Here is a 24,922-nt window from a genome sequence, read left to right as displayed (position 1 = left end):
CTGTCCACAGGAGTCTGTGGCCATCCAGACAACCACAGGAAGACAGGATTATTGATTCATAACTAACTCTGGAGTTTTATGGTTTTATATATGATTATATAGAAACATCTTTGATTATATGAACTGTCTTGTAATGTCTCTCACGGTTTTGTTAAGTGTTTTGGGGAGATTTTTTTCATTTGATAGTAACCAGTAGAGAGTTGACAGGAAATGAGATGACATGCAACAACATCCATGGCTGAATTCAAATGGTTTAATCATTAATTCAGTATTTTGGAAAATATGATTAGTAAGAGTAATACCACTTTCATGTCTGTACTGTACATATGAAACTACAGCCAGAAGGTGGTTAGCTTAGCATATAATAAAAAGACTGGAAACAGGGGGTAACTGCTAGCCTGGCTCTGTCAAAAGGTAACAAAAATATGTCTACCAAAACTTCTAACGCTCATTAATTGAAGGAACCGTGTGTAACATTTAGGGGGATTTAGTGGCGGAATGAAATATAATATTCATAACTATGTTTTCATTAGTGTATAATCACCTGAAACTAAGTATTGTTATGTTTTCGTTAGCTTAGAATGAGTTCCTTAATATCTACATAGGGAGTCGGTCCTAAAATACTGGCTCGAGAGAGCCTTTCCCGTTTTTACGTTACCTGAAGGCCACTGTAGTTCTCTGACATGCTTGTGAAGCTGCGGTAACGTGAGCTGCAGAGTCATCTGACTTCAATTGCTCCTAAAGTAGCGTTATCATGGCAAGCATGGCCTCTGAGCGAGGCGAACGGCGTTACCACGGTTTTGCACTTGGCGTCTCACATTATAAATACTCATTTGGTTGCAATATGCAACCACACCACTAGATGTCGCCAAATCCTACACACTCTACCTTTAACACATATTATCTTGTTTGACATCTCGTAGACATGCTAGCTGTTTCGCCCTTCCAATCTTAATCCTTTAACTAATCTAATGGTCTGCTGCCTGTAGCCTTCAATTAACGGCCAGGCATGAAAGTAGTATTGATTAAGCATATTGTTGCCAGGCAACCAGTGGAGAATCCAGGAAGTTCCTTTGCCTGACCAAGAAATAGTCACATAACTGACCGTAAAACAGCAAATCGTTGTTTTTTCACTTTGTTTGTTGTAAATGAGACATAACGTATTAGTGAAATTTAGATGAGCTGGTAGGTGGATTTTGTTGCTTATTGAGAGAGCTGGGTTAGCTGTTTCCAGTCGTTATGCTATGCTATGCTAACTGGATGCTGGCTAAAGCTTCATATTGAACTGACAGATGAAAAAGTGGTATCAATCTTCTCATCTAACTCTTGGCAAGAAAGCAAGTGTATTTCCCAAAATGTTGAACTATTCCTTCTTTGCGTGGTATGCATTAGACCCCTAGGGTCACCATTCTTACTCTCATATTTACAAAGAATATATGGATACATGATTTGTACCAAACCAGAAAAAAAATTATGAATTCTTTGTTTGCAACACTGACAAAAGCAGTTTCAGTCAGAAAAAGCTGCTAAAACAAGCTGGATGTTGTGAGCTGGTCCATTGTTTTTGCTCAGTATGCTTTCTCTGCAGTCTCGAACACAAACTAGAACTGTTCTGCTTTCCCACCAGCGGCTCATTTACACGATTCGTGGTCACATTGTGATCCAGCTTTATGTCTTTTCCTCTCAGCATAAGATTAAGAGGTTGCCTGCTACCTTTCTGTCCCCCGCTCTGCCTGTTTTTATCCCCGGCTTCCTCGCTCTGTCTCGGTTTCTCCTTCTGTGTCTCTCTCAAGCATGCTAATGTCCTTCTTGTTGCCTAGGTAACTATTATGGGACCCCCAAGCCGCCAAGGCAGCCCATCAGTGGGACAGTGATTCTCAGTGATGCAGGCTCCCAGCAGTCCACCCCAAAGCGCACCAAGTCCTACAATGACATGCAAAACGCCCGAGTAGTGCCTGCTGACGACGACGATGACGACCAGGCCACGGAAATGAACAACAGTTTTACAGGTGAGGGCGTCGCTGCACCTCTCCTGCCTCCTTGAAGTTCTGCAGCTCTCCTTGTGCATTTGTAGTGTCCTCCATCTGTGCTGTGTTGAGTGGATGCTTGTTTATGGGTGCCTGTGTGTGCACGCGTGTGCCCAAGATTAGGAATACAGAAGGAGAGAGATAATGTGTGTATGTTTATGATCCTCTCCTCTGTTGTACAGCGCTGGGTGTCTGGCGGTTACATCATGTCTTTGTGATGCTGATAGCTTTTTTCTGTGAGCCTCCAAACACTGCCATCTGCCTGTGAGGAGGGGTGTAGTGGGGGAACAAGTAGATTACAGGCTCATTTTCTCTCCATGCTACATCCTTTCCTCCCTGTATCTTATTTTTTTTATCATGTGTTCATCAAGTGTTAATATTTCTACCTTGGTGATAATAGTATTGTCATTTCAACAGATCTTAGCAGAACTGTCATCTGCATGTAATTCAGTTCCATAATATATAAAAGAAAATAGTTGACAATATGATTTTTATGCCAAAGCGTCAGTGTTTCTTCTCTCCTTTAAACTCTATCCTGCTTTTTTAGTGCAAGAGATGGTTTCTTTTTCTCTCTTGATGCTGTGAATGTATGCCCTCTCTGTGTCCCTCTGCCAGGCTGCCAGAGTGTTGAATTAGCATTTGATCAAATCCTGAAAGGCCCATGGAAGTGGTGGTGGAGGACATTGGGCCAGAACTGGGGAGAGAGTGGGGATGGGGGTTGGGATAGCTAGCTTTGGGAGAAAGAGGCTTATGGGAGGAGAGGTAAAACAGGATGGGGGTCAAAAAGAGTTTGGGAAAGACTGTTGCAGAAAGAATTAGCATATTCCTGAGGCCTTTTCAGTACACTACAAATGGAGCCAAACTTCAGATAGGGGGAAGGGGATGTGCTTAGTGGGGTTAAAGTTGAATCTGTGTAAAAGTATCCAGAGTGAGCATGTTGGTAACACTTTAGAATAACCATCATTGATAAATGGTGAATTGGTAGTTAATTACACTTAGTTATTTTACTGTTAACAAACAACAAAGTGATAATTAATAACATTACTAATTATTAGTAATGCTGTAATTTCTGTCATTCCAACAGTTTATTGTTGCCCACATTATAACATTTTATATACTGTATATATAAGTATTTATTAACGATTAAGATAGTATTTGTATACTTTAAAGAAATAGTAAAACATCTATAAACATTACGTAAATAGATATTTGTAACACTTTGTTAATGGTTAATCATTTGTTTGTTGTTGTCTATAAACATTATTTGGATGGCTATTATAAAGTTTCAACTTATGATTATGATACATTGTTAAATGGTTAATAAATATGTTGTAAAGCATCTATAAACATTATTTAGATAGATAGTTAATGCTTTGTCAATGGTTAATAATTATTTCCAGTCCATCTTTCTATGTAACTTTTATTAATATAGTATATATATGTTGTAATGTGTACAACAATAAACTGTAATTAATAGCTTACTAATGTAATCAGAATGTAATTGTTATCGTCTCTTATCAGCTATGATACAATATAGATTTCTAAACTAATTATTTCATATTATACAAACTAATGATGAAATAACAGAAATTATAGCGTTACTAATAATTACTAAACATAATTAATGATAATTTTATTGTTTGTTAACATTAAAATAACTATTAACTAAGTTTAATTAAATATAATTTTCCTATTTATAAATGATGGTTATTATAAAGTGTTACTAGCATGTCTAGTTATTTCACTTGTTCTTTTCTTGCATGCACAAGACATAAACTGTGTTTTTTTTGTTCTTCTTTGTTGTTGTCGTTCCGTGTTGTGCCCGTTGTGTTGCCCAGGATCTTTAGTGCGTAGTCTCTTCCCCTCTCCTTTGTTGTGCACAGGTAACCCTAACGACCAGGACGAGAGCCGCGGCGGCATCCTCCGGCCGTACCCCGCACGTGACAATGCTCCATCCTGTGGTCTGAACAATGCGGCCACCTCCACCGCAGAGAGCGGGCAGCAGACCCTCGCAGAACCGCAGGTCTCTCCGGAAGACCCACAGGGGCCGCTGCCTGAAAACTGGGAGATGGCGTACACTGAGAGCGGAGAACTTTACTTCATAGAGTATGTATCAACAACCTGCAACATTTTACAGTTTGATCTGCTGCAACACACTCAACACACTCTTTGCACTGCCTGAATAAGCATTACTCACCGTAGCTCTCATACTGTAGTTTGTGTTTTCTGTATTTTACCTGCACAATTATCCCTTTTGTTCGTCCAGTGGCTTGTCTTCCCCCATGATTTGGTTTTTAGGCGTCCCCAGCCAACCTGCCCAGCCCCCTGGGTGCCACTGCTTTCCTGTTAATCCCTGCATGTCCCGATCTCTAAAGGAGATCACATCCTGATCACCTGACTACCTCCACCTCTCTGTCCTCTCTGCAGCACGGCAAAGGCACACCACCAGGACATGGCTGTGTGTTATCAGAGCTTGTATGTTCATTTCTGCTATCACTGATTTACAGTATGTTCTTGTTTAACAATAGAGGGAAAAGTCAGGTTGTTTATTGTTGATATCCTGCCTGTGTCGCTCTGTTATCCTCATTTCTCTTTGCAGCAGTCGCCTTCTGTCCTCTGTAAACTTGCTGACGCGGTTTACTTTCTAATTCTTATTGATGCATTCATGCAGCCCTGCTGTGCTCTTCTATGTCGGTTTGACGGCCTGTGTTGAATTATTCTCTTGTCTTGTTTGTTTCCTCTCAGCCACAACACAAAGACCACATCATGGATGGATCCTCGGTGTAGAGACAAAGCCTCCAGGCCTCTGGAAGAGTGTGATGACGATGGTAAGCTGCTACATCATTTACACAATAAAAGTGTACATTTGCACTTCTCTGTAGGAATCAGTAGGAGGTGCGTGAGGTCTCATACGCTGTGCTCCTCTTTTTTACTGAGTGGTGATATTGTTAATTTCCCAGCAGCGTATTTACAAAACACAAGATTTGTTATGAGTCCTACATTTACCATCCTGTAAATAGTTTATTTTGTGTTCTTTCACAACTATTATCACGAAAAAACATGACAGATAATTCCCAAATAAACAACAAAATGTTATAAATTCCAAATGACAGTTGAGTTGTTAAGAAATCAGAACACAGATTTAAAAATTGCACCATCAAGTGGTGAAAGTTTAAGTGGCACACTCTCTATATTGCTCAGATTTGTTTAAATGCTGTTTTATCCTGTTTTGAAACTAAGGGTTTCTGTTTCCCCATTTGCCTTTCTCTGGACTATCACTTCATTCTTTATTTGCTCTCATCCCCTGACCCACCTCTCCTCTGCTATCCATCCCCTTTTCTATTCTTCATTTTGTTTTCTTTGTTTCATCCTGCTTTCATTTTGGAGAAGAGGGGATACATACGGAGGACCAGGAGACGGATCTAGGTAAGATTTTTTAGATTTGTATTTAAAACAAAGGATTTATTAGATTAAATGACACGGTTATGATCTATCCATCTTTGAAATTTGACAATCTCTGAAATGCTGCACTAAACACGGTCATATGATTCCTTCTCTTCATATTTGTTGAAATCGAAGCTTCTGAATTCTGTTGAGATTTTTAAGGCAGAAAAAAAATAGTCGCATGGAGCTTTTGACCACGAGTGGCGCTGTATAGCAATATTATGATGTTTGCATTTTGCATGCTACAAGCAGAGGGGTGACGTGATGGATGTTTGTGCCAGCTGCAGAGAGCAGTGGCGCATATCAAAAGTTGGTGGCAGTAATGTGCTGTAATTGCAGTATTACTGAAATGATTACTGAAAAAGAGAGGAAGAAACTGCAAGCTAAAAAAAAAGTCAGCAATGATTTGAATATGTTTCTTTGACCTCAAGGATACAGACAATGTGTTTTGCTGAAACTGTAAATGTAAACAGAGTAACTTTAAAGCATAATAGATTTTCTCTAGATTCCCACAGATGGTTTATGTTAAGAGATGGTAAATAAAATATCTCAACATATAGCCTACACATACAGTATCCATACAGTGTGCCCGGGTTGGGTGCAAATAGCATTGTTGGCTACTGACATGCTAATAGCATCTGCCTTTCTTGCTCTGCTTTCCAAATATTCCCCTCATGGTATTAATCCCTCATGTGTATTACTGTACTGTATGTGAGTTTGTCATATGTTGTTGATCATAGTTCTGCCCTTCTAACATCTGTATCCAAAGGGTGTGCCCTTTTAGGATTTTTTAGATCATTCAACTTGCTTTTGATGTAACAAATATGATATTCTGCTACTTACAGTTCATGGCATGCATTACAGGAGTTATTTGGATCAGATGCACACATTTGAACTATGTTCTGCTGAGGTTTATCTGAGGTTCATATATGTATTTGGAGTTGCTTCACAGCCTGGCAGATGGCTCAGCTCCTGATTCTCGCCCCAATTGAAGGTAGAACAAACTACCCCGTAATGGAGAGAGAGTTCAGTCTTAAACAAGGCCTTGAATGTCCGGCTGTAAGCCTTCATTACTCCTGTTTGCTCCGATACAGACAGTCTGTGATTATTGATCGTGAAGTCCAGTCTCTTATAAAAGTGTTTACTGGACTTGGGAGAAGCTCACAGTAACACAAGGCGGTAATGTCTTTGTCTGAAATCAAATACAGTGAGGAGGAGGAGGAGTGAGATGCCAACATCTTAATGGGGATGTGTCAGTTTAATAGGCCTCATCTGTCCGCCTGTTCCCATGGTGTGTGGTTTGGTGTGTGTACAATGTGTATGGGTGAGGAATAATGTGGTAATATTTAGCAGAAGAATTGCAAGCAGTCAGATACAGATGTTAGCACTTGAGTTCTACATTTTCAGACTTAACTTGTGTGTTGATCCATTGTTTTGTTTTTTATGTTGTTTTTACATAGGATTGTGTTTAAGTCGTGATCCGAATAATAAAAGTGGTTGTGGGCAGCAGGAGGGTGATCCTGGTCATAATTTAGGTACGCATATCCGTTAACTAGATATTCATAAAACATAAGTGCTACTGGCACAGCGAGAATCCTCTGTACCCGACAGGGAGCCAATTTGTGTTTGAAACATTTTGCATTTACAATTGTAATAAAACTGAAATTTAATAGAGAATTTAATGAGTCCTTGGCAAGTAGAAACCACAGTTTTCAAAATGAAAATGGTCACAAAAGTCTGCTGTTATTTAGTCGGAATTTGTGGGTATATATGGGAGAACTCAAAATGTAATGCTATAAAGACAGCAAGCCCTGGTGAACCATGTGTATGAACATAACATAACGAAACAATCCCTTACTCAGAACTGTGAAGAAAATCATTTAAAATAAATCATGTGTAACTGTATATCTACTGTAACTGTAGTTTAATAACTATTTTTGCTACACTGAATGTTTTGGAGTCAACCCAACCACAATATCTGTTCTATGTTAAATGTGTTGCCTTCTGTATTTCAGAGCTGCCTCCAGGATGGGAAAGGATAGAAGACCCAGTATACGGGGTGTACTATGTAGAGTAAGTTAATCACCTTATTAACACAAATTGTCCAAATTAAAAACCTTCAGAGCACATTTGATGAGCTTTTATATACTTTAACTGTCATTTTCTTATTTTTGATTCTAATTAATATAACCCCTATTGTCTTGCTTCTCACTGTCTCAGTCATATAAACAGGAAGACCCAGTATGAGAACCCCGTCGTGGAGGCGCGGCGTCGGAAAATCCTGGAGCAGCAGCAGCCGCAGCCTCCAGAAGGTGAGCGGTATATTCGAGGTTCGTTTCCTGCCCTGGCACGGCACCATTTCTTTCTTTCTTCATGTCTGTGAGTGTCATGTCCTTCTAGTTCGTCCAGTGCTCTCCTGGGTTTTGGCCAGACTGCTCTTATTCTCTCCTCTGTGACTGATTTCTGTCAAGACGTGATGGGGAAAAAAAACATTGTTATTCACTAAATGCAAATTTGATTCTCATCGGTACCAAGTTTTACTAAAATAGAGCTGGCCCAAGCCCTGGTGTCGTCTTTGGTGTTTAGGTTTTAATTTACATGATTTAAAACCATAAATGCTGTTTATCATTCTGTATTTTGATCATTTAATTTGCCGTACCATGAAAAGACGAGGAAGACATTTTTTATTCTTTAGCCCAGAGGTTTTCAAACTGTGAGGCATGCCTCCCCAGGGGAGCCGGGGAGAGAGACATGAGGCAAAGATACTGCGTGAGGTGAAAGGGACAGGTGCATGCTGGTGCTCTGAAAACAACGGGACGTTAGTTATTGTAGTTTGGCCCGGTGATTTGACCCATTGATCAACACAGTCAGGAATTGGAGCTGCAGCGGCTGTGACATGCTGCTCATTGGGGCTAATTAAGGTACTTTAAAACACTTACTGTAGCGCCCAATTACTGCAATTTGTGTCAAAAATGTTACTCCTTCTCGTAGTCATAAATCTGTCAAATATGAACACACAGACATGATACACACATTCTTAGATTCAGTGTGACTTATACTTTCCAAAGATATCATTATTAGAAATCCTAGAAAAATTAAAAGAAATGCTCCAAATAACTCCTGAACTTGCCTGAGAATCATCACATGTGCAAGTTTTCTTCAGTTTCAAAGTAATCCAGTAATAGCTGTCTGTACATCCATGAGTACATTGCAAAAAGGAACTAATAATAGCTAATATGGTATACTTTTAATGGTGCCAATTTGCCTAGTAGGGGTTTAAGAAAATATTGAAAATATTATTATGATATTATGTTCTGAGATACTGTATTAATTCTCAAAAACACTATTGATTTTTAATTAATAGTTCACATGCAAAGATTAAATCAGTCAATACTTTTTTTCATTTGCAAAGATATGTGCCGTCTCAGTGTTTGTGCCCTCTCAAAGTAGCGCTATGATGTTGGATGTTGTCATAAATACAAATTAGGATCCCTACTGTTCTGATTGCATAAAAAAGTCAGATTTTATGCATATGGTGTGTGTTCTTCATACTATGACAGTTTTTGCTAAAATTTGATTTTAAAAATCACAATATATCGCCTTGCTTACAGTATCGCAATATATTGCAATATATTGAACTGTACCCATGTATCATGATACGTATCGTATCGCCAGATTCTTGCCAATACACAGCCCTAGAAAATACAAATATAGGCATAAAAAGTGCTCAAGTTGTTGTCCATATCTAAACCACTGCATCCACAGCATTATTTTACTTTCTGTTTACATCCCTCAATGCCCTCAAATTATGGGAACTATGGTTCCAAAACTCAGAGCATCATTATCCCCCAAAGAGAAGCAAGACAAAGAATCATAATAATAATAGGATTGACAACATCCTTTAATATTACCTTTTTTCATGTTGCTTTATCAATATTTTTTTGTCTGTACTATGGCTCAGATTTTCCCATCACAATGTTTTGTACCTATATTCCTGGAATACTGACACTCTCCTCTATCCATTCATATACAGATGTGTGCCCTGTGTTGAAAACCTCTGGACATACAGGCGCAGTGCCTCAATTTTGTCTGAGGGGGGTGCCCACAGTGTCAGACTTTGAAAAACCCCTGCAATGTCATTGAATTTGAATTGTTTTGCAAACAACACATGTCATTTTCGCTGAGATCAAATATATATCTTTTTTTACATTGCAACACTTACAAAGCATTTCACATTCAACAAATAACGGTAGAAGCTGATGTAACTGAGGAGCTAATTACAACTGAGGCGTAAAAATGAATCAGATGGCAAGTATGTACCGTATGTGCTTAAAGCTCTGTGTGTCTATGCGTGTGTTGCTGTTACGTGTTACTATGTGTGCATGTGTGTGGCATGTAAATACACCTTTGGGTCGAGTGTGTGTTGACAATGTGTGTGTGTGATTGTGTTTGTACAGAGTGGATAGAGGAGCACTCGTCAGCAGCGACTCCGTTAGCGAACTACGCTCCAAACCACCTGGAGACCTACAGGGACCCGCAGGTCCCACCAACTCTACCTCCCATGCCAACAGGAGCCAAACGTAAATCTTTTTGTTTAATAGACACTGTGTTTACTTCATTACTACTGCTTGATTTTTCTATAATATGTTCTTGACAGTGGCCCAAAGATACATCATGTAGTTCAAATGAATAACACAAATGTTCACTACCTCTACATTGGAAATTCCACCTGTGCTTTGACATTTTTCCTCCATTTTATTGGAAGAAAACACATTTCATTTCTTCTGATTTGTTTGCAGTCTTTTGTCATTTGAAAAGGACATCACAAACAAAATTTGGGAAATTACAATAATACGTGCCAGTGACAACGAATACATGCAGACCAAATGTTGTTAGACACATGTCAAACATTCCAAGCTGTCCATGCATCAGCAAAAAAACACTTCACACATAGCCTGTGCCGATGTTAATGGTGCCTAACATTTGAGGAATCCATCAGTTTGTAGGTTGGTCCACATGCATAAGAACGCAGTCTACAAAGTATGATCCTGATCTGAGGAATTTTGAACGTTGAATATGTGGATGGACACAAAAGTAAGAGTTGTTTCTCTGGTGCTCTGCAGGAGGGAAGCCTTTCTTTACAAGAAACCCAGCAGAGCTGAAAGGAACCTTCATCAACACAAAGCTGAAGAAGAGCCGTCGGGGCTTCGGCTTCACTGTGGTCGGAGGTGACGAGCCGGACGAGTTTCTACAGATCAAAAGTCTGGTGCTGGACGGGCCTGCAGCCGTGGATGGCAAGATGGAGACAGGTGCAGTACATAACCACTATCCAAAGGGGGCACTGTTTTCATTCAACTCACTTCCTCCACTACATCTATCCTCTTTCAGTACTAGTTTGAGCCCAGTGTCCCCTCTTATGCACTCACAGACTTTGAAAGTCCACGACGGCTCGGGGCTGTCCCAGCGTAAATTCAGAAAGTGCTTAAGGGCTCCCTAGTGGATTATTTTAGCCCTCCATAAATCTGCAACTCTACAGACCTTGCTTAAGGGAATAACCCATAATGCAAAGTGCTGTGATGTTAAAATGGCAATGACAGACGAATTGAGCATTAGTGTGCTTCATCACATTGAATAATGGAATTTGCTGGGGAATAATACTAAACAACTAAATAAACAACACCAACAGTGTTTTGACTTGATACATTAACTTCAAACTCCAGTAAATATCTGTTAATTGTGTAAATGATGACATCACTAACAGTATATTTTTCCGTCCTGGTGCAGGTGATGTGATAGTCAGTGTGAATGACACCATTGTGCTGGGCTACACCCACGCCCAGGTGGTGAAGATCTTCCAATCCATCCCCATCGGTTCCATGGTGGACCTGGCCTTGTGCCGTGGCTACCCGCTGCCCTTTGACCCTGATGACCCCAACACCAGCCTGGTGACCTCAGTGGCGATCGTGGACAAGGAGCCTATCATCGTCAACGGACAGGAGTCGTTTGACTCGCCTTCCAACCAGGCCAGATCCGTTAACGGCATGAGGGATCCGCGGCCGCACAGCCCCTCGGCCGACGTGGCATCCAACGGCTCGCACGGCTACTCCTCCAGCGATGTGGTCAACATGGCCTCGTCCATAGCCACCCAGCCGGAGCTGATCACCATCCACATGGAGAAGGGCGACAAGGGATTCGGCTTCACAATTGCAGACAGCCTGACGGGAGGAGGGCAGAGGGTGAAGCAGATAGTGGACTACCCACGCTGCCGCGGCCTAAAGGAGGGGGATATTCTGATGGAGGTCAACAAGAGGAATGTCCAAAATATGAGCCACAATCAGGTGGTGGACCTGCTGAGCAAATGTCCCAGAGGCAGCGAGGTCACCATGCTGGTGCAAAGAGGTACGTATTACATCTTGATGTCAGATATTTGGATAAATAGATGCAGGAACAAAAGGATGTGCGATTAAGCACACAAAAGAATGTACAACAGCTTGAATAGTTGGCATGTAAAGAGTGACATAATGAGAAGGCAGGAGAGAAAAGTGAGGAAGAGAGTGGGTGGCAGGTTGAAAACGCTCGGACTGGATGGGATGAAACGAATAGAGGCAAAGAGACGATGCGCTGAGTTAGCATGGCAGTCGATGAGCAGATGAGTGTGGGAAGGAGTGGGAGGCTGGGTAAAGAGGCGAGATGGATGAATGAGAGGGGAGGAGGAGCACATTAGGTCAGGGACTCGTATATGTTATGAATACGGATGCTGCTGAATTGGACCTCAGGGACTTTGTCACTCTTCACGTTTGCTATCGTACTATGTTGCCTAAAAGATAATCGGGTATTGTGAAGGGTGTGACTGTTAATTTTCTACTCTGGACGTGTTTTATTTAGGAATACTGTACCTGGAATGAATAAGTGAGAAGAGATCAGTGTTTCATTGATTTTTATTAGAAAATTGAGCATACAGTTGGCTTATACAGTTGGTTTTTATGGTTGCTAATGTAGTTGCATGGTATTAATGTGGATTTTTTATTGTGGATGATTCATTTTCCTGGATTCTCAGTCTGTTAACTGCTACACTGTGTTATTCATTTTCGTTCACGCTACGCCTTTGGCCTGGAATGACCCAGAGATAAATGTTTTTCTCATTGAAATGTCAAAACAAAACAAATTGTTTACCGGCGTGTAAAGTGTCCACACAGACTCTGAATGACATTGGAGGTCCCTCATTTGTGTCCAGTCCTTGCTGTTGTTAAATCGCTGTCCACGCCGGCTGACCCAGATCTCTATTAGGTGGCAGGTTGGGATATGCACCCCACATCAATTATGCCCTCTAATGAGTCGACCTTGTGCACCGCTGCTGGAATAACGTTGCTGTATTGTGTTAAATGTCAGCATCATTATGGGCCTTTGTGAGTGTGTCTTGAGAGAGAGAGAGAGAGACTGATATGGATGCAGGGCAGTGTTTCTGCTACCAGAGCACAGAGAGCGAAAGAGGTTCAAAGAGAGCAAGAGCAAGGCTGAGAGGAAATAAAGGAGAGGATAAGTGGGAAGGAGGCTAGAGGCAGTCACTGGGGCAGGCAAGGCGACTGACAGCAGCGTAGATCATCTCTATATTTGACACCAGCTTGTCATTATTATGAGCTAAGGTGAGAGGCCAGGTGATGAAGGGCAGAAACTGAACACACACAGGCAGCCAGGGGGTCCGTATTAAAGCTTCCATCTCAATGGTTACAAGTAGCGCTGACAAAATTACAAATACACTATTTTTGTTTTTGTTTTTTTTATTTTGAGGAATATAAACACGTTTTTCCATAAGATATTTTTTTCATTTTATAAAAGAAGCCAATTTACCTATTTGGAGCTTCGATGGCCAAAGACAGCCTGCGGCAAAATTCTGACAGTATTACAAATTTAAGACCAGATTCTCACGATGTGACTGCTGCTACGACCCACGCCTACCAACAGAAAAAGATCTGAATACGTCACAAAGTGACGCAGAACACACTGGCCAGAGCAACATTTCACAAGCATGCAAACACGAACCAAAAAATGGTTTGGCAAAGAAGAAAAAACCTTGCAGAGCTACATTTTTAAAACATAAAATCCAACACAGATGGATGATCTTGTATAACTTTTACATCATAGCACTACTAATTCACCACACATGTATTGCACAATCTGACATGCCTAAAACTGATAATACAGACTGACACAGATTGCAACCAAGATTTTATTAGACCGACCTTGCACATTGTGACATGTAGTAAACTTCACGATCAGTGTAAAGACGCCTTTAGTCAATCAGGCAAAAATGCCAAACGCTCACTGGTTCCAGCCTCTCAAATGTGAGGATTTGGTTCTTTTCCCTTTTTATAATATCATTGTAAAATTAATATCTCTGGGTTTTGGACCGTTTTTCGTAATTTGAATGCGCCATCTTGGGTTCTGGTAATGAATCCAAAATATACATCACAGATTAATCAACAGTAGAAATAATCGTGAGTTGCATCTGTACTCTATAATAACGTGTATTTGGACTAAGATGTGTGCTCGGCTTTCCGTCTGAGAACGATGCGGTAACCTTTCAAGTGATCGCTAGCAGCTACCACATAATCATTCGCAAACAACAATTATGAGAGCTAAGAGGAGCGGAGTAAGAAGTCAGATAAGAAGAGAGAGTAGAGGATGAGAAATGGGAGGGCCAGGGATCATGTTTTAAGAAAGTGGAGGAGGAGGATTAGAGGAGAGAGCGTGAGATTTGCTGAACAGCACTGGAAGTTCAGCGAGGGGAGCGTGTACAAGAGGATTGGTTTCAAGAGGTATAGGCGGAGGAGAGGAGGAGGAGGAACAAGGTGGACTTCAGCTGGAGGAGAAGAAGCCTTAATCTGTTCATCTGTGACTCATCAATCTGCGCTGTCTGACTCAGCAGAGCCTGTTTTTAAGAGAGGGCACAAAGCACAAGGTCAAACAAACACAACATCACACAATGATGAAGGATTGTTTTCTCTCAAGACATTTTATTTTTCCAATTTTGTATATGATCTTTTTGCCCTTAGATGGGGTTGTGTCACAGAAGTTACATCTATGCTAAAGTATTATAAATCCCTGACGAAAAAGAGAGAAAAAGCATATCTTGCAATATTACACCAGTTCTTCATCAGTGTATCCCGGGAGGCAGCATTGCTCTAGACTGAACAGTGTCAGAGTAGTTTGCTCGTGGCTAATCTCAGAGCATTTGCAGATAAGGCTGTGGTACATTTTGTCATTACCTTAATGCTCCCTGCTATGGCAGAACAGAGCCTCTGAATTGAAGAGAGCTATATTTAGTTTTTTGGATTGCCCAACAAATGGTCTCTCTGGTTTCAATTCTGTGGTTGTCGAACACCTAGAAGAGGGGAGAATGGCAACATGTCATTTATTCAATGGAAAAAGACAAGAGGTATAATATTAGGCTGTTGTGGTTATGAAGGAAGTAGCTGCTAAAGGACTGTGTAGTGACAGTTGTTAAGAGGAACAAAAATAACTTATCTACAAGCCAGATGGACGTGTTCAAACCGGGAAATAATGTTTTTTTATGTAATTTATACGTCATGCGCAGCATATTGTAATTCAAGTGTTCCGAGAGATAACTAGACTTCTGCACCTCCACATGGCTCTGTTTTTAGGCTTTAAAAAATGTAGCCCGTGACGGGAGACTTTAACCAATCACAGGTTATTTCAGAGAGAGAGCGTTCCTATTGAGCGTTCCCATTGGCTGTGCTCCGGGCGGTGCTTGGTATTTCCTCAACAGATCTCAACAATGGCTGCCGGGTCACAAACTTTCTCATGTTACAGCTAAACAGTCCACTACAAGATGTTTCTGAAAACATTTGAGGTGAGAAATAGGCATTACAGTAACAGAATATTGATTAATATTTAATCAGCGCTGCCTAGTTTGACCGTTTGATTGGAGTTCATGAGTGATTGACAGCTGCTCAGAGATGACAGGCTCCAGCTCGGCTCTGATTGGTTGTTTTCCTCCGGTCTGTGAAATCTTGCAGATGCCATTAGCAGCACCGGAGGACACAGAGACAAATGATTTTTTGCAGATTACCTGTCTCACGCACTACTTATAGGATATAGTGACTGTTAAATAACTTTTTTATATCATACTTAACTTGCTCCAATTCTACCTACTGCTGCTTTAAATGTCTACATCTAATAACACTGCACACATTCTGCACGGTCTATATTTATTAAAACAATCAGTTGCATGTGAGAACATCTACCTGTTAAAAACATATATTATTACCTGAATTTTATATTTTCCAATAAAATTTTAAAGATAACATCTGGCGTTTTCACAATCAGGATCTTCTCCTGTAAAGGAGGCCAGGCCATCTATGACTCCTCCATCTTGTCTTCCCACCGTTGTTGCCATGACAATCGTGCACAGCGCTCCTGTCCCCTGAGAGACGGAGAGAAAGAAGAGAGAAAATGAAAAGACAGAGAGAAGGGGGGGGGGGGTATAAAATGTGAATGAAATGTGATTATAGCAGACGACGAGGAAGAGCGAGACAATTTCATTTAGAGTAGATGAAGAGAAGGGAGTACCGGATAATAGGACAATCTTATAAGTAGAGCAAGGACAAACGTTTATACGTTTGGCTCTACAAAAGAGAACATTACTCATGTTGTACAGTACACCCTCTAACAATGTATATAGAAAACCAGGAGGAAGGACCATTCACTCGCTCTGTGTGGGCTCTGCATAGACCCTCCAAGGCCACAGCTTCAACAGCATATACCGCGCTGCAGATTCAGTTTGAAAAGCTCCAGCTTTTTTTTCCAGCGCTGTTGCTCCAGGATGAAAGAATGACGGCCCCACGCACACACACTCACACATTTGTACCCACACAACTATCCAGAAACACATTTTACTGAACCTGTGCCCCGTCGCTGCCGCTGTTCGCATGTGTTATTTCTCGAAATTCAATCTCCATTTGACGAGTTATTTTGATGGGACTGGAGGCAAGGACGTTTTTTAAAGGCTAATCAAGAGATGTGGAGGTGTGAAGGTGTGACCCACTCCTTTATCACCAGCACTCGCTTGTACGCACAAATCATGCTGAGCAGAACCACTACTTGGCATGTGCTCATATTGCCGATTGATAATTTGAACCTGCTCTACATCTGCGCTGCCTGCCTTTTAGTGCTGCTCAATAATTTCCTCATTAGCATATCTCTTTGTTACTCTGATAGTTACTATATAGGCGTATTTCACTGTCTACTGTAAAAGAAGTAAATGAAGCAGCCTCCTCCACACTGATGCTAAGAGCCAGTTTAGGTCACCAAACAACTGACGGCGCTCGCTTTCACTTCCAATTTGTTTACTTCCTCTCTCATTTGAATGACAATGGACACAGTCTTAGTCAGTCTGATAGAAGGTTTCCTCAGTAATAATAAAATCTGTTGCGGGGTATTGAGCAGAGCTTTACTGTCATTCAGCAGCTTCAGCAGAGTAAAAAATATCAGGATTACGGCCCCGGTGAATAATGTAAATGCTACGTGCGTGCCTTCATACTCGTTTGTGCTCTGTGCATAAATAAACACTCAGCTTCTTCCATACCTGCCCGCGCTGATATTACATATGTAGAGCATGCATGCATTCATGGATGCTTCTGCACAGTAGCGTGTGTGCAGCAACATGCCATTCCCATATTTTTTTCCCCGAGCTTCAGCTGCTCATAAATGTTACATTCAGCCGGATTCGATCATGTCTGAAATACACGTATGTATCAGCGTCACAATGCCGGAAAAACTTAAGCAGATTTAAAAACTGCATCATGCATGAAGACGCGTTCACACCGTGCAGCATGTAAATCAGCTGTTCCAGCTGACACAGCTACATGAGTGTAGAGTTGAGGTCAAGCTACGCCAGTTCTTCCAATCTTTATTCCCCTTCAGTTCCATGGCCAAATATATTAACCATATGGCCATAGTTAAATTCAATTTATATATGCTTGCTGCTAATAATGTTGACCTCGTTGCCGAAGATTTTTCGGAGGTTGTTTCAAAGTGAAATGTTTTTATTGAAACACTGATTAGCTTCTGATGTGTGTCCTTCCTGGGTCAGACACACACACACAAAAACATTCATCAGCACGTCAGCAGCTGGGATGTTCCACTTCCTCCAGTAACTGGCACCCCATAATCTGAGAGAGAGAGAGAGAGAGAGAGAGAGAGGGAGGGAAAATAGGGAGGATAAATTATGAATCGTGTAGTGAGAGGGGCTTTGCAGCAACAGAGAGTTTTAACATTTAATGATTTTTTTGCCAATGCAGCAGAAAGAGCCTAAGATGGATGCTTGCATGTTGTTGCATGTGTTAATGTCTTTCCATCAATACTTCCAGTAGGGTTTTCTCAGTGCATGCTCGGTGTCAGATGCTGTTTTCATTGGTTTCTATAGTAGTAATGAAGGAGAGTGAACGTATCAAAGGTCTGCCGTTAATGTACGTGTGGCGTGCTGCTGCTGCTGCTGCTGTTGCTCACACCTCATATTCTACAAAGTACACTGCTGTCACTGCATACAGAACTAGTTGATTGCCTTGGCAACAGCAACTCTTTGTCCCAATGTCGTTCACGCATTCATTTGTCTATTTTTGTCTCAACACACTTTGCTGTAGTAAAGTGGCAGGAAAAGGAGTTTTCTTGGAAAGCTGTGCATACTCTCATTGTGTGTGTGTGTGTGTGTGTGTGTGTGTGTGTGTGTGTGGTGTAAACGGTCAGGCGGAGTCCGAATAGGTTTGTGTTGATATGTTTCAGGTAGAGGAACCTACATGTTGAATGGATTGTTGGGCTGGGATGGATGTGAAAATTAAGCAGTTTCAGCGGGAATGTAGATGATTCCCTACACTGGTATGCTGTGAATCCTCTCCCCTGACGACTGGCTCCGAGTATTAATATTTCATTAGCACAAATGAGATTGATCTTCTTGGTGACTCTCGACAGTATGTTAACTGGTATATAAGAGAGAGAGAGAGAGAGATAGAAGGAGAGATGGTGCACGGAAGAAGAGGAGGGGGAGGGAAGAAGGAAAAACAGGCAGAGAGAGAAGATCAGCTTCTCAGTTTAAGCCTTGAGCAAAGCAGAGGAGTGGAGAGGAGAGGAAACAGCTCTGTAGTTACTCAGAAGATGTGCATAGTAAGGCAGAAGCTCAAGCTTTCCTTTGATATGATGCTCAAGCTGCTGAGCTCCATCTCAGTGGGTAATAGTTGAGATTCTGCTGGAGAGCTGGTGTTGGAGGCAGCGTGGAAGTACACTGGGGGGGAGGGGGGGGTGTGGAGACCTGTAGCTTTGACCAGCAGTCTAGTAGGGCTGCTGCAGCATAAGTCAGCCTGCCTAATGCAGATGGATCAGTTGCTCCTCTTCTAATAGCACGGGTGAGAGCGCTGAGTGGAGCGGGATACAGCACAGGGGGAGGAGATCACTTAGATTAGCGAGCAGCCTAGCGCAGTGTGTTGCTCAGAGAGAGAAAGCAACAGAGACGAGGAAGAAGAGGAGGAGGAGGAGGAGGAGGAGGAGAGCAAGCCGGGCCAGTTGCGCTCTGCTCTGCAGCAGGAACCGGGGTCCACCGTTTTGTCCTGGGGACTTTTTGATCAGAGGGGACAAGGGAAGAGCACCGCAGGTCATTAATGCTCTCTCTGTCTCTCTGCCGATGTTTTGCAGGAGTGGTGCAAGCCAAGAGGAGTCCAAAGCTGGTGGTGAGTACTATAATCTTCAGCTTTTTTCTATGCGTGTGCATGTCAGCTCTTCTGAGTGAAAACAGTGCTATTTAAAGAACAAAAGATTTGATATCTAACTCTTTGCTCTACTGTTCTGCATCCAGAGCTGCCACCAGTTGTCTTTGTTTCTTTCTCAGTCTGCCACTTTGGCTTTCTTCTTTTATTGTTTTCCTCCTCTTGCATTTCTTGCCTCTGTGTTGTCATTTATCTTTGCTTTACACCCTCTCTCTCTTTCTCTCTACATCCCTCCACTCCTGCCACGCTGCCATCCTGTGACTGATTAAGCATAGCCTAGGCAGAACAGTGTAACAGTGACCAGCTGTTAGGGAGGGCAGAAAGCCACAGCTGAGGGAAGATGGGAGAGAGGCATGAAGCAAAGATAGGGGGAAAAAAGGATGTGGATGAAGGAGGGGAAGACCAGTGGGGAGATGGTTTGTCCCACAACAGTGAATCACTATGATAGCCCCACAGATACAGAGGATACACTGAGGCTAACAGACAGGGAGAAGGGGGCAATGACAGAAGAGTGAGCTGGAAGCAAAGCAGAGGGAGATTGGGGAGACTGGAGGAGAGATTGCAACAGATTGCAATGTGACTCGTAGTTGTGACGGATAACAGAGGACGGGGAAAGAGCAGCTCTGTGAGCAGCGAGAGAGGCTCTTTAAGGGACAGTGCAGTTATTCAGGAGTTTAAAGAGCAAACGCCTCCTCGTTTTTACGACTCGTCTCAACCTGATAAAAAAATCAATACGAGCTCAGAAGAGACGCCAGTGCAGCCTTAAATTACTGTCACCCTAATTCACCCCTGGAGAGCCACCGAGTTACAGTAGAAGGACGTTTCCTCTGGACAGGCGCATCCAAGGTCAGAGATGGGTTCAATTCCCACAACTTGAGTGGAAGAAAACCTCGTCCTGTTTCTCTATCAGCATGAAAGGCCCCTCAGCTGGCTGGATATTAGCATTAGGATTAGTTTGAAATGGTTTCAGTCAGGGCTGTGGGTGTTACCTATTCAGGTCACATGTCACGGAGGAGGGAGGAGGGAGGAGGGATGGGGGCTTTAAGGGGGTCGAGTGGGACCGATAGTGGCACCGCCTGACTGTCACTTTGGATTAGCTTTCCAGTGAGGAAAAAGCCAGTTTTCCCCTCTCTGTGTTATGTCAGTGAAATGTCACACTGCAGGCGACTTCGTGCCAGCCCAGAACAACCATTTTGCCTCCAGTTCAGAGTCTAAATAAATGCTCACAGTAAACTCCCATATGAAGGAGAGATTGTGCTGTCTCAACCCATTAAAGAAGTCTCCAGTGCTCAGATGAGGAGTCAATTTAGCATGGCTGTTGTCCTCATTAAGAAGCATTACTGGAATATTTGACCCTTCGTCTCGTACAGTGTGATGAGCGAGAGACTGTGCGATGACTTCTCTAGCATTTCATGCACAGGTTTATTATTCATACCAGATCAAAAGGGATTCAGTTGTCATATTGCTGTTTGCGTTTTCTCAGTAAGGCTCATTTCTCATAAAGCTGTTAAGTCTTTTGTAATGTGCATCTGCAAGTAATAACATATGTACATTCTCTGGTTGCAGAAACAGGCCATAAATACTCATACTCTATATATTGTCTAAGCGGGTGTTCAGACCAAAAACAGCTTTGCGTTAAAACAACACAAGAGGCTTCGTTGGTGGGGGCGTGTTGCTTCGTGACACAATTAAAAAACGAATCAGGAAGTCCAGTTTGAGTAAGAGATCTGCACGACGGTTCGGCGTACAGAATTTTACAACTAAGGTTGAAGTTTTTTAGATTATTTTGCTGGAGCCCCGTGTCGCCAGACTGAGGCTGCATTTTTATATGCAGAGCCGATGTCGGTCTGAATGCGGCCCAATATGCAAGATCAACACTGAATATTTTAATTGTTTAGCCGTTTTTATTTCACTGTTAAAACAGCCGATGATTTTAAGCAATTTAACTGAGTAGCAACACAATACTCACAGTATTTATCTCCCACCCACCAGGATTCCTCCCTGCTGTTGAGATTTTACAATCGCTTTCATGCCAGATTTTACACATTCCTGTTTCAATCGAGACCAACCTCGACTCCATGCATAGGTCTCCATGCTCAGGATCTTCTGCTATAAACAAAGAGTCATGGTATTCATAGAAAGAAATATCTTTGTTCATTGACATTCCGTCACATTTCAATCTGTCTTTGTCTCGCAACCATGGAAACCGAGTCATTTCTTCTCGCTCCAGCAGCAGTTTTTACTGAGAGATATTCTACTGCAATGTCTAAAAAAGATGACCTTGAACACTTTTTCTTTCTCTTTGTCCTCCATCAACACTTTTCTCACTCATCTCTTTCCCCCTATATCTCGCCCTTATCACTGACTCACTTACTTTCTCCTCTGTGCCCTCTACCTCCATCTTCTGCTTATTTCCACCCCCATCCCTCGCACACATACACCTCTCACTCTGTTTTTTTCTGTCCAACCAGCACCAGTTAGAGAGGAAAGACAGCCAGAGCAGCTCCCAGCACAGTGTGTGCAGCCATCGCAGCACCCACACCGATTCTCCCAGCCACCCACCCTCTGCCATGCCCAGTGAGGCTGTGGCTCCCACTCCTGCTGCCCCCACCCAGCCTCTGCCAGGCCTGCCCCCCCAGGACCCTGCAGATGGCACCCTTACTCTCCAGAAGAAGCCAGACCCCTTTAAGATTTGGGCGCAGTCCAGGAGTATGTACGAGAGCCGACGTGAGTAGAATCCACTTCTAACCTATTTAGGGAATTTTAAGGTTTTGCTGACTTAAGAGTTTAAGCTCTAGGTTTATCCTCTAGCGACATTACAGACATTTTTAACTTCCTAAAAGGGGGAATATGGCCTGAGATCTGGCAGGAGATGTTTGATGACTTAGATTCAAGATGAAAGCAAAAAAATAATAATAATTGTGGAATGACCTGCTTAAAAATCTGACACTTTTTTTGTAGATCTGCTTTTATGTAACTATTTAAAAGAAATTTCTGCCATCGAGTTGAATGAGAAGATAGATACCACTCTCATGTTTGTACGGTAAATATGAAAGCCACATCCAAAATCTGGTTTTCTTAGTTCAGTTTGTTTATTTTTGGTAAAACACCGCTTTGGCAAAACACCTATTTCTTACTTTAGAGGTGCTGATGGGCGGTTTTGTGTCTTCGGACAAAGCCAGGCTAGCTGTTTCCTCCTGTTTCCAATCTTTATGCTAAGCTAAGCTGACCAGATAGAGACAAATTGGTATCAATACTCTTATCTAACTCTCAAAACAAATACACAAACTTTTCAAAATGTTGATTTATCCCATTAAATAATCTTGAGCATTTTCCTTGTCTTAGCAAAGTGTTCCTTTTAATTTATATTCTATTTTATTCTGTTATTATTTCTTCTGCTTTTCTATTAAGATTTTGTTAAATCACTTTGAGTTTAGTTCTGTAAAATGGTTACTGTATGATTTGGGGATTAGACATGGATGTGAGGAAAAATATGATCCAATAGATAACGGCTAGGTGGATTGTTTTAAACCGTAATGCCCACTGGTTGAATAGTTAGACCTTTTTGATATAGTGAAAAGACATGTCTGATTGTTTCGCTTTGAGTGCATCAGCAAATGTATTTCTTCAGTTGTGGTGAAGTAGTAGAAGAATCACAGCTGTGTGTACAGTGTGACAACCACAGGGCACATCTCTGTCTTTGTGTGTTTGTGTCTGTTAAACCCTTTTTTGTGTGTTTACTAAACATTTGTGTGCTTACTGAGTCACAACTGATCCTGTGACAAAAGGTGAAGTGCTGTGGTGGTATGTGTGTGTTTGTGTCAGTCGTTGGCACACTGTCCTTGCCGTCCTCTAGCCTGAAAAGAACCGTCAAGTACAACAAAACAAAGAAAAGCATGTGTGTATTTTCCTGCCAGTGCAGGGACAAGACACACTTCACCTTTTAAACCACTGACCACAGTTACATTATCAGCAGCCAAACAGCTTGTCTCACACCCTTGTTTAGGAAAAACAGAGTATCCAAAATCCAAAACTGGAACAGTAGAAAGTAGGCAAGCAGCCTCTCGGTACGACTCCTCAATATCATTTGCAGTCATGGCCTATTCTTGCATTATTCATAGGGAAACACTGTGAGGGTGTCAAACCACTTATTTTCTGTCTCTGATAGAAGAGCCTGTGAGGAAGGAGAAGGATCTTCTAAAATAACGGGTTCACTCGACTGCTCTGGCTGAATTACATCTTTCAGACCTCTTGTACTTGTGGCGATGTTTAAAGGGACAATAGGTGTGTATATGATGTGAAATACATCTCTGTGATTGTAGAGGGGGTGGTGTATATGGCAAGTCTGCTGCGTTAGCTTGTCGCACATTGTGATTGTTGCCAGCCACACATGCGCTCGCCGTGTATTGCGGTGTTGGTTAACAATCATGGCTGCCTGTAGAATCTAGGACTGCTGCTGATTAAATATTAACTGGGCCCGGAGAGGGCTGCTTTAAGCTGCGGCTGATTGGTATATCTGTTTGATAACCCCTGAAGGATCTGCAACCCCCTTTTGAGTCGGCGGGGGAGGAGGGGGAGACTCAATGAAACAAGAAAGAGAGAAGGAGACAAAGAATGACAAAGAGGCCTAGATTCTCTGTCTGTATTTTCATAAGTATTCAAGTGACACTTTGTGAGGAGGGGATTCCATGCGTTTATTGAGTGCAATAGAAAAGCAATATTTCAGTGGCAGGACAATGAGCTTTAGGGAATTTAGTTTCCCTGAATGCTTCTCGTCACCTGTCGCTTGATGTGGCACACAGCCGTACCTTTTACTGTTCGTTTACACGTCGATCACCACTCTATAGTCACCGGAGGAGGGCATTTACAAGTCTAACCGCAGCAGTTAAATTCACGCCACGCAAGTTATCAGGGGAAGAGGAGAGCTGAAGCTAATGGGTTCACTACTGGCCTTGCGTGGCAGCCGTGTAGACAGCAGGCGGTGCACGAAGAAACGACCTGTGCCTCCTGCGAGTACTGGCCCTGTGGGTTGAACAGACTGACACCAAATTGCCTGTGTCCTCCTCCACAGTCTGCTCTGTCCATGGCGAGATGCAAATGTGTGGTGAATTGTGTGTGTGATGGAAAGCAGGAGAGAAAGTGAACCTACAAGTCCATGTGTGTAGGTTCAGTTAGAAACAGGGGCTAATAATAGGGATCGCCATTGAGTAACTTGTCAGACCACAGGTCACTAAGTATGATGAGGTCACAGCGTGAGACTTTGCAGCCTAGTTTGTGGTCTACACATGAAAACAAGGAGCTCACCGAGGCAGTGCTGCGGCGAGGGATGGAGCAGCTGTTGATCCTGACGCTAATAGAAACAAACAAACGGCTTATTGATCAGCGATTACACAACTGGGACGTGGATTTGTGATAATGAGACAAAACGAGAGACAAAACGTGTTGATTTAGAGCAACAAGCATTCAGTGATTAGCCTACATAGATGCTAATCAGTCAGCGCTGAGCGGAGCCTGCAGGTCTTTGGCAGATTTGGTGGAGATCACTCCATGGAGTCCCCTCACTGTTTCTCTTGTGTATTTCAGTGCCAGATTGCCAGGAGCAGGACATTTTCCTTTGGCGGAAGGATACAGGCTTCGGCTTTCGTATCCTGGGAGGAAATGAGCCCGGGGAACCTG

The 24,922-nt window shown here is 42.3% G+C and overlaps 1 protein-coding gene across 20 annotated transcripts in view; it reads left to right on the top strand.

Annotated features, from left to right (window-relative positions):
* The window catches only part of LOC141772686 (membrane-associated guanylate kinase, WW and PDZ domain-containing protein 1-like), a 105,187-nt gene that overhangs the window by 66,173 nt on the left and 14,092 nt on the right, over window positions 1-24,922 (top strand). For 5 of the 20 annotated variants that reach the window (XM_074643980.1, XM_074643965.1, XM_074643962.1 and 2 more), the window contains 14 exons: window positions 1,821-2,009; window positions 3,866-4,133; window positions 4,455-4,502; window positions 4,773-4,855; window positions 5,415-5,453; window positions 6,932-7,006; window positions 7,487-7,544; window positions 7,692-7,801; window positions 9,929-10,051; window positions 10,595-10,780; window positions 11,256-11,870; window positions 19,176-19,210; window positions 21,718-21,973; window positions 24,830-24,921. In XM_074643980.1, the coding sequence (XP_074500081.1) occupies window positions 1,821-2,009; window positions 3,866-4,133; window positions 4,455-4,502; window positions 4,773-4,855; window positions 5,415-5,453; window positions 6,932-7,006; window positions 7,487-7,544; window positions 7,692-7,801; window positions 9,929-10,051; window positions 10,595-10,780; window positions 11,256-11,870; window positions 19,176-19,210; window positions 21,718-21,973; window positions 24,830-24,921 (2,177 nt within the window). The remainder of the gene's footprint in view (window positions 1-1,820; window positions 2,010-3,865; window positions 4,134-4,454; window positions 4,503-4,772; window positions 4,856-5,414; window positions 5,454-6,931; window positions 7,007-7,486; window positions 7,545-7,691; window positions 7,802-9,928; window positions 10,052-10,594; window positions 10,781-11,255; window positions 11,871-19,175; window positions 19,211-21,717; window positions 21,974-24,829; window position 24,922) is intronic. The other 15 variants (XM_074643982.1, XM_074643974.1, XM_074643983.1 and 12 more) reach the window with 13 other exon arrangements.

This window comes from Sebastes fasciatus, chromosome 8 (assembly GCF_043250625.1).
Source record: "Sebastes fasciatus isolate fSebFas1 chromosome 8, fSebFas1.pri, whole genome shotgun sequence".
Lineage (NCBI taxonomy): Eukaryota > Metazoa > Chordata > Actinopteri > Perciformes > Sebastidae > Sebastes > Sebastes fasciatus.
The sequence above is the reverse complement of the archived record's forward strand: the minus strand, read 5'-3'. Positions and strand labels throughout refer to the sequence as shown.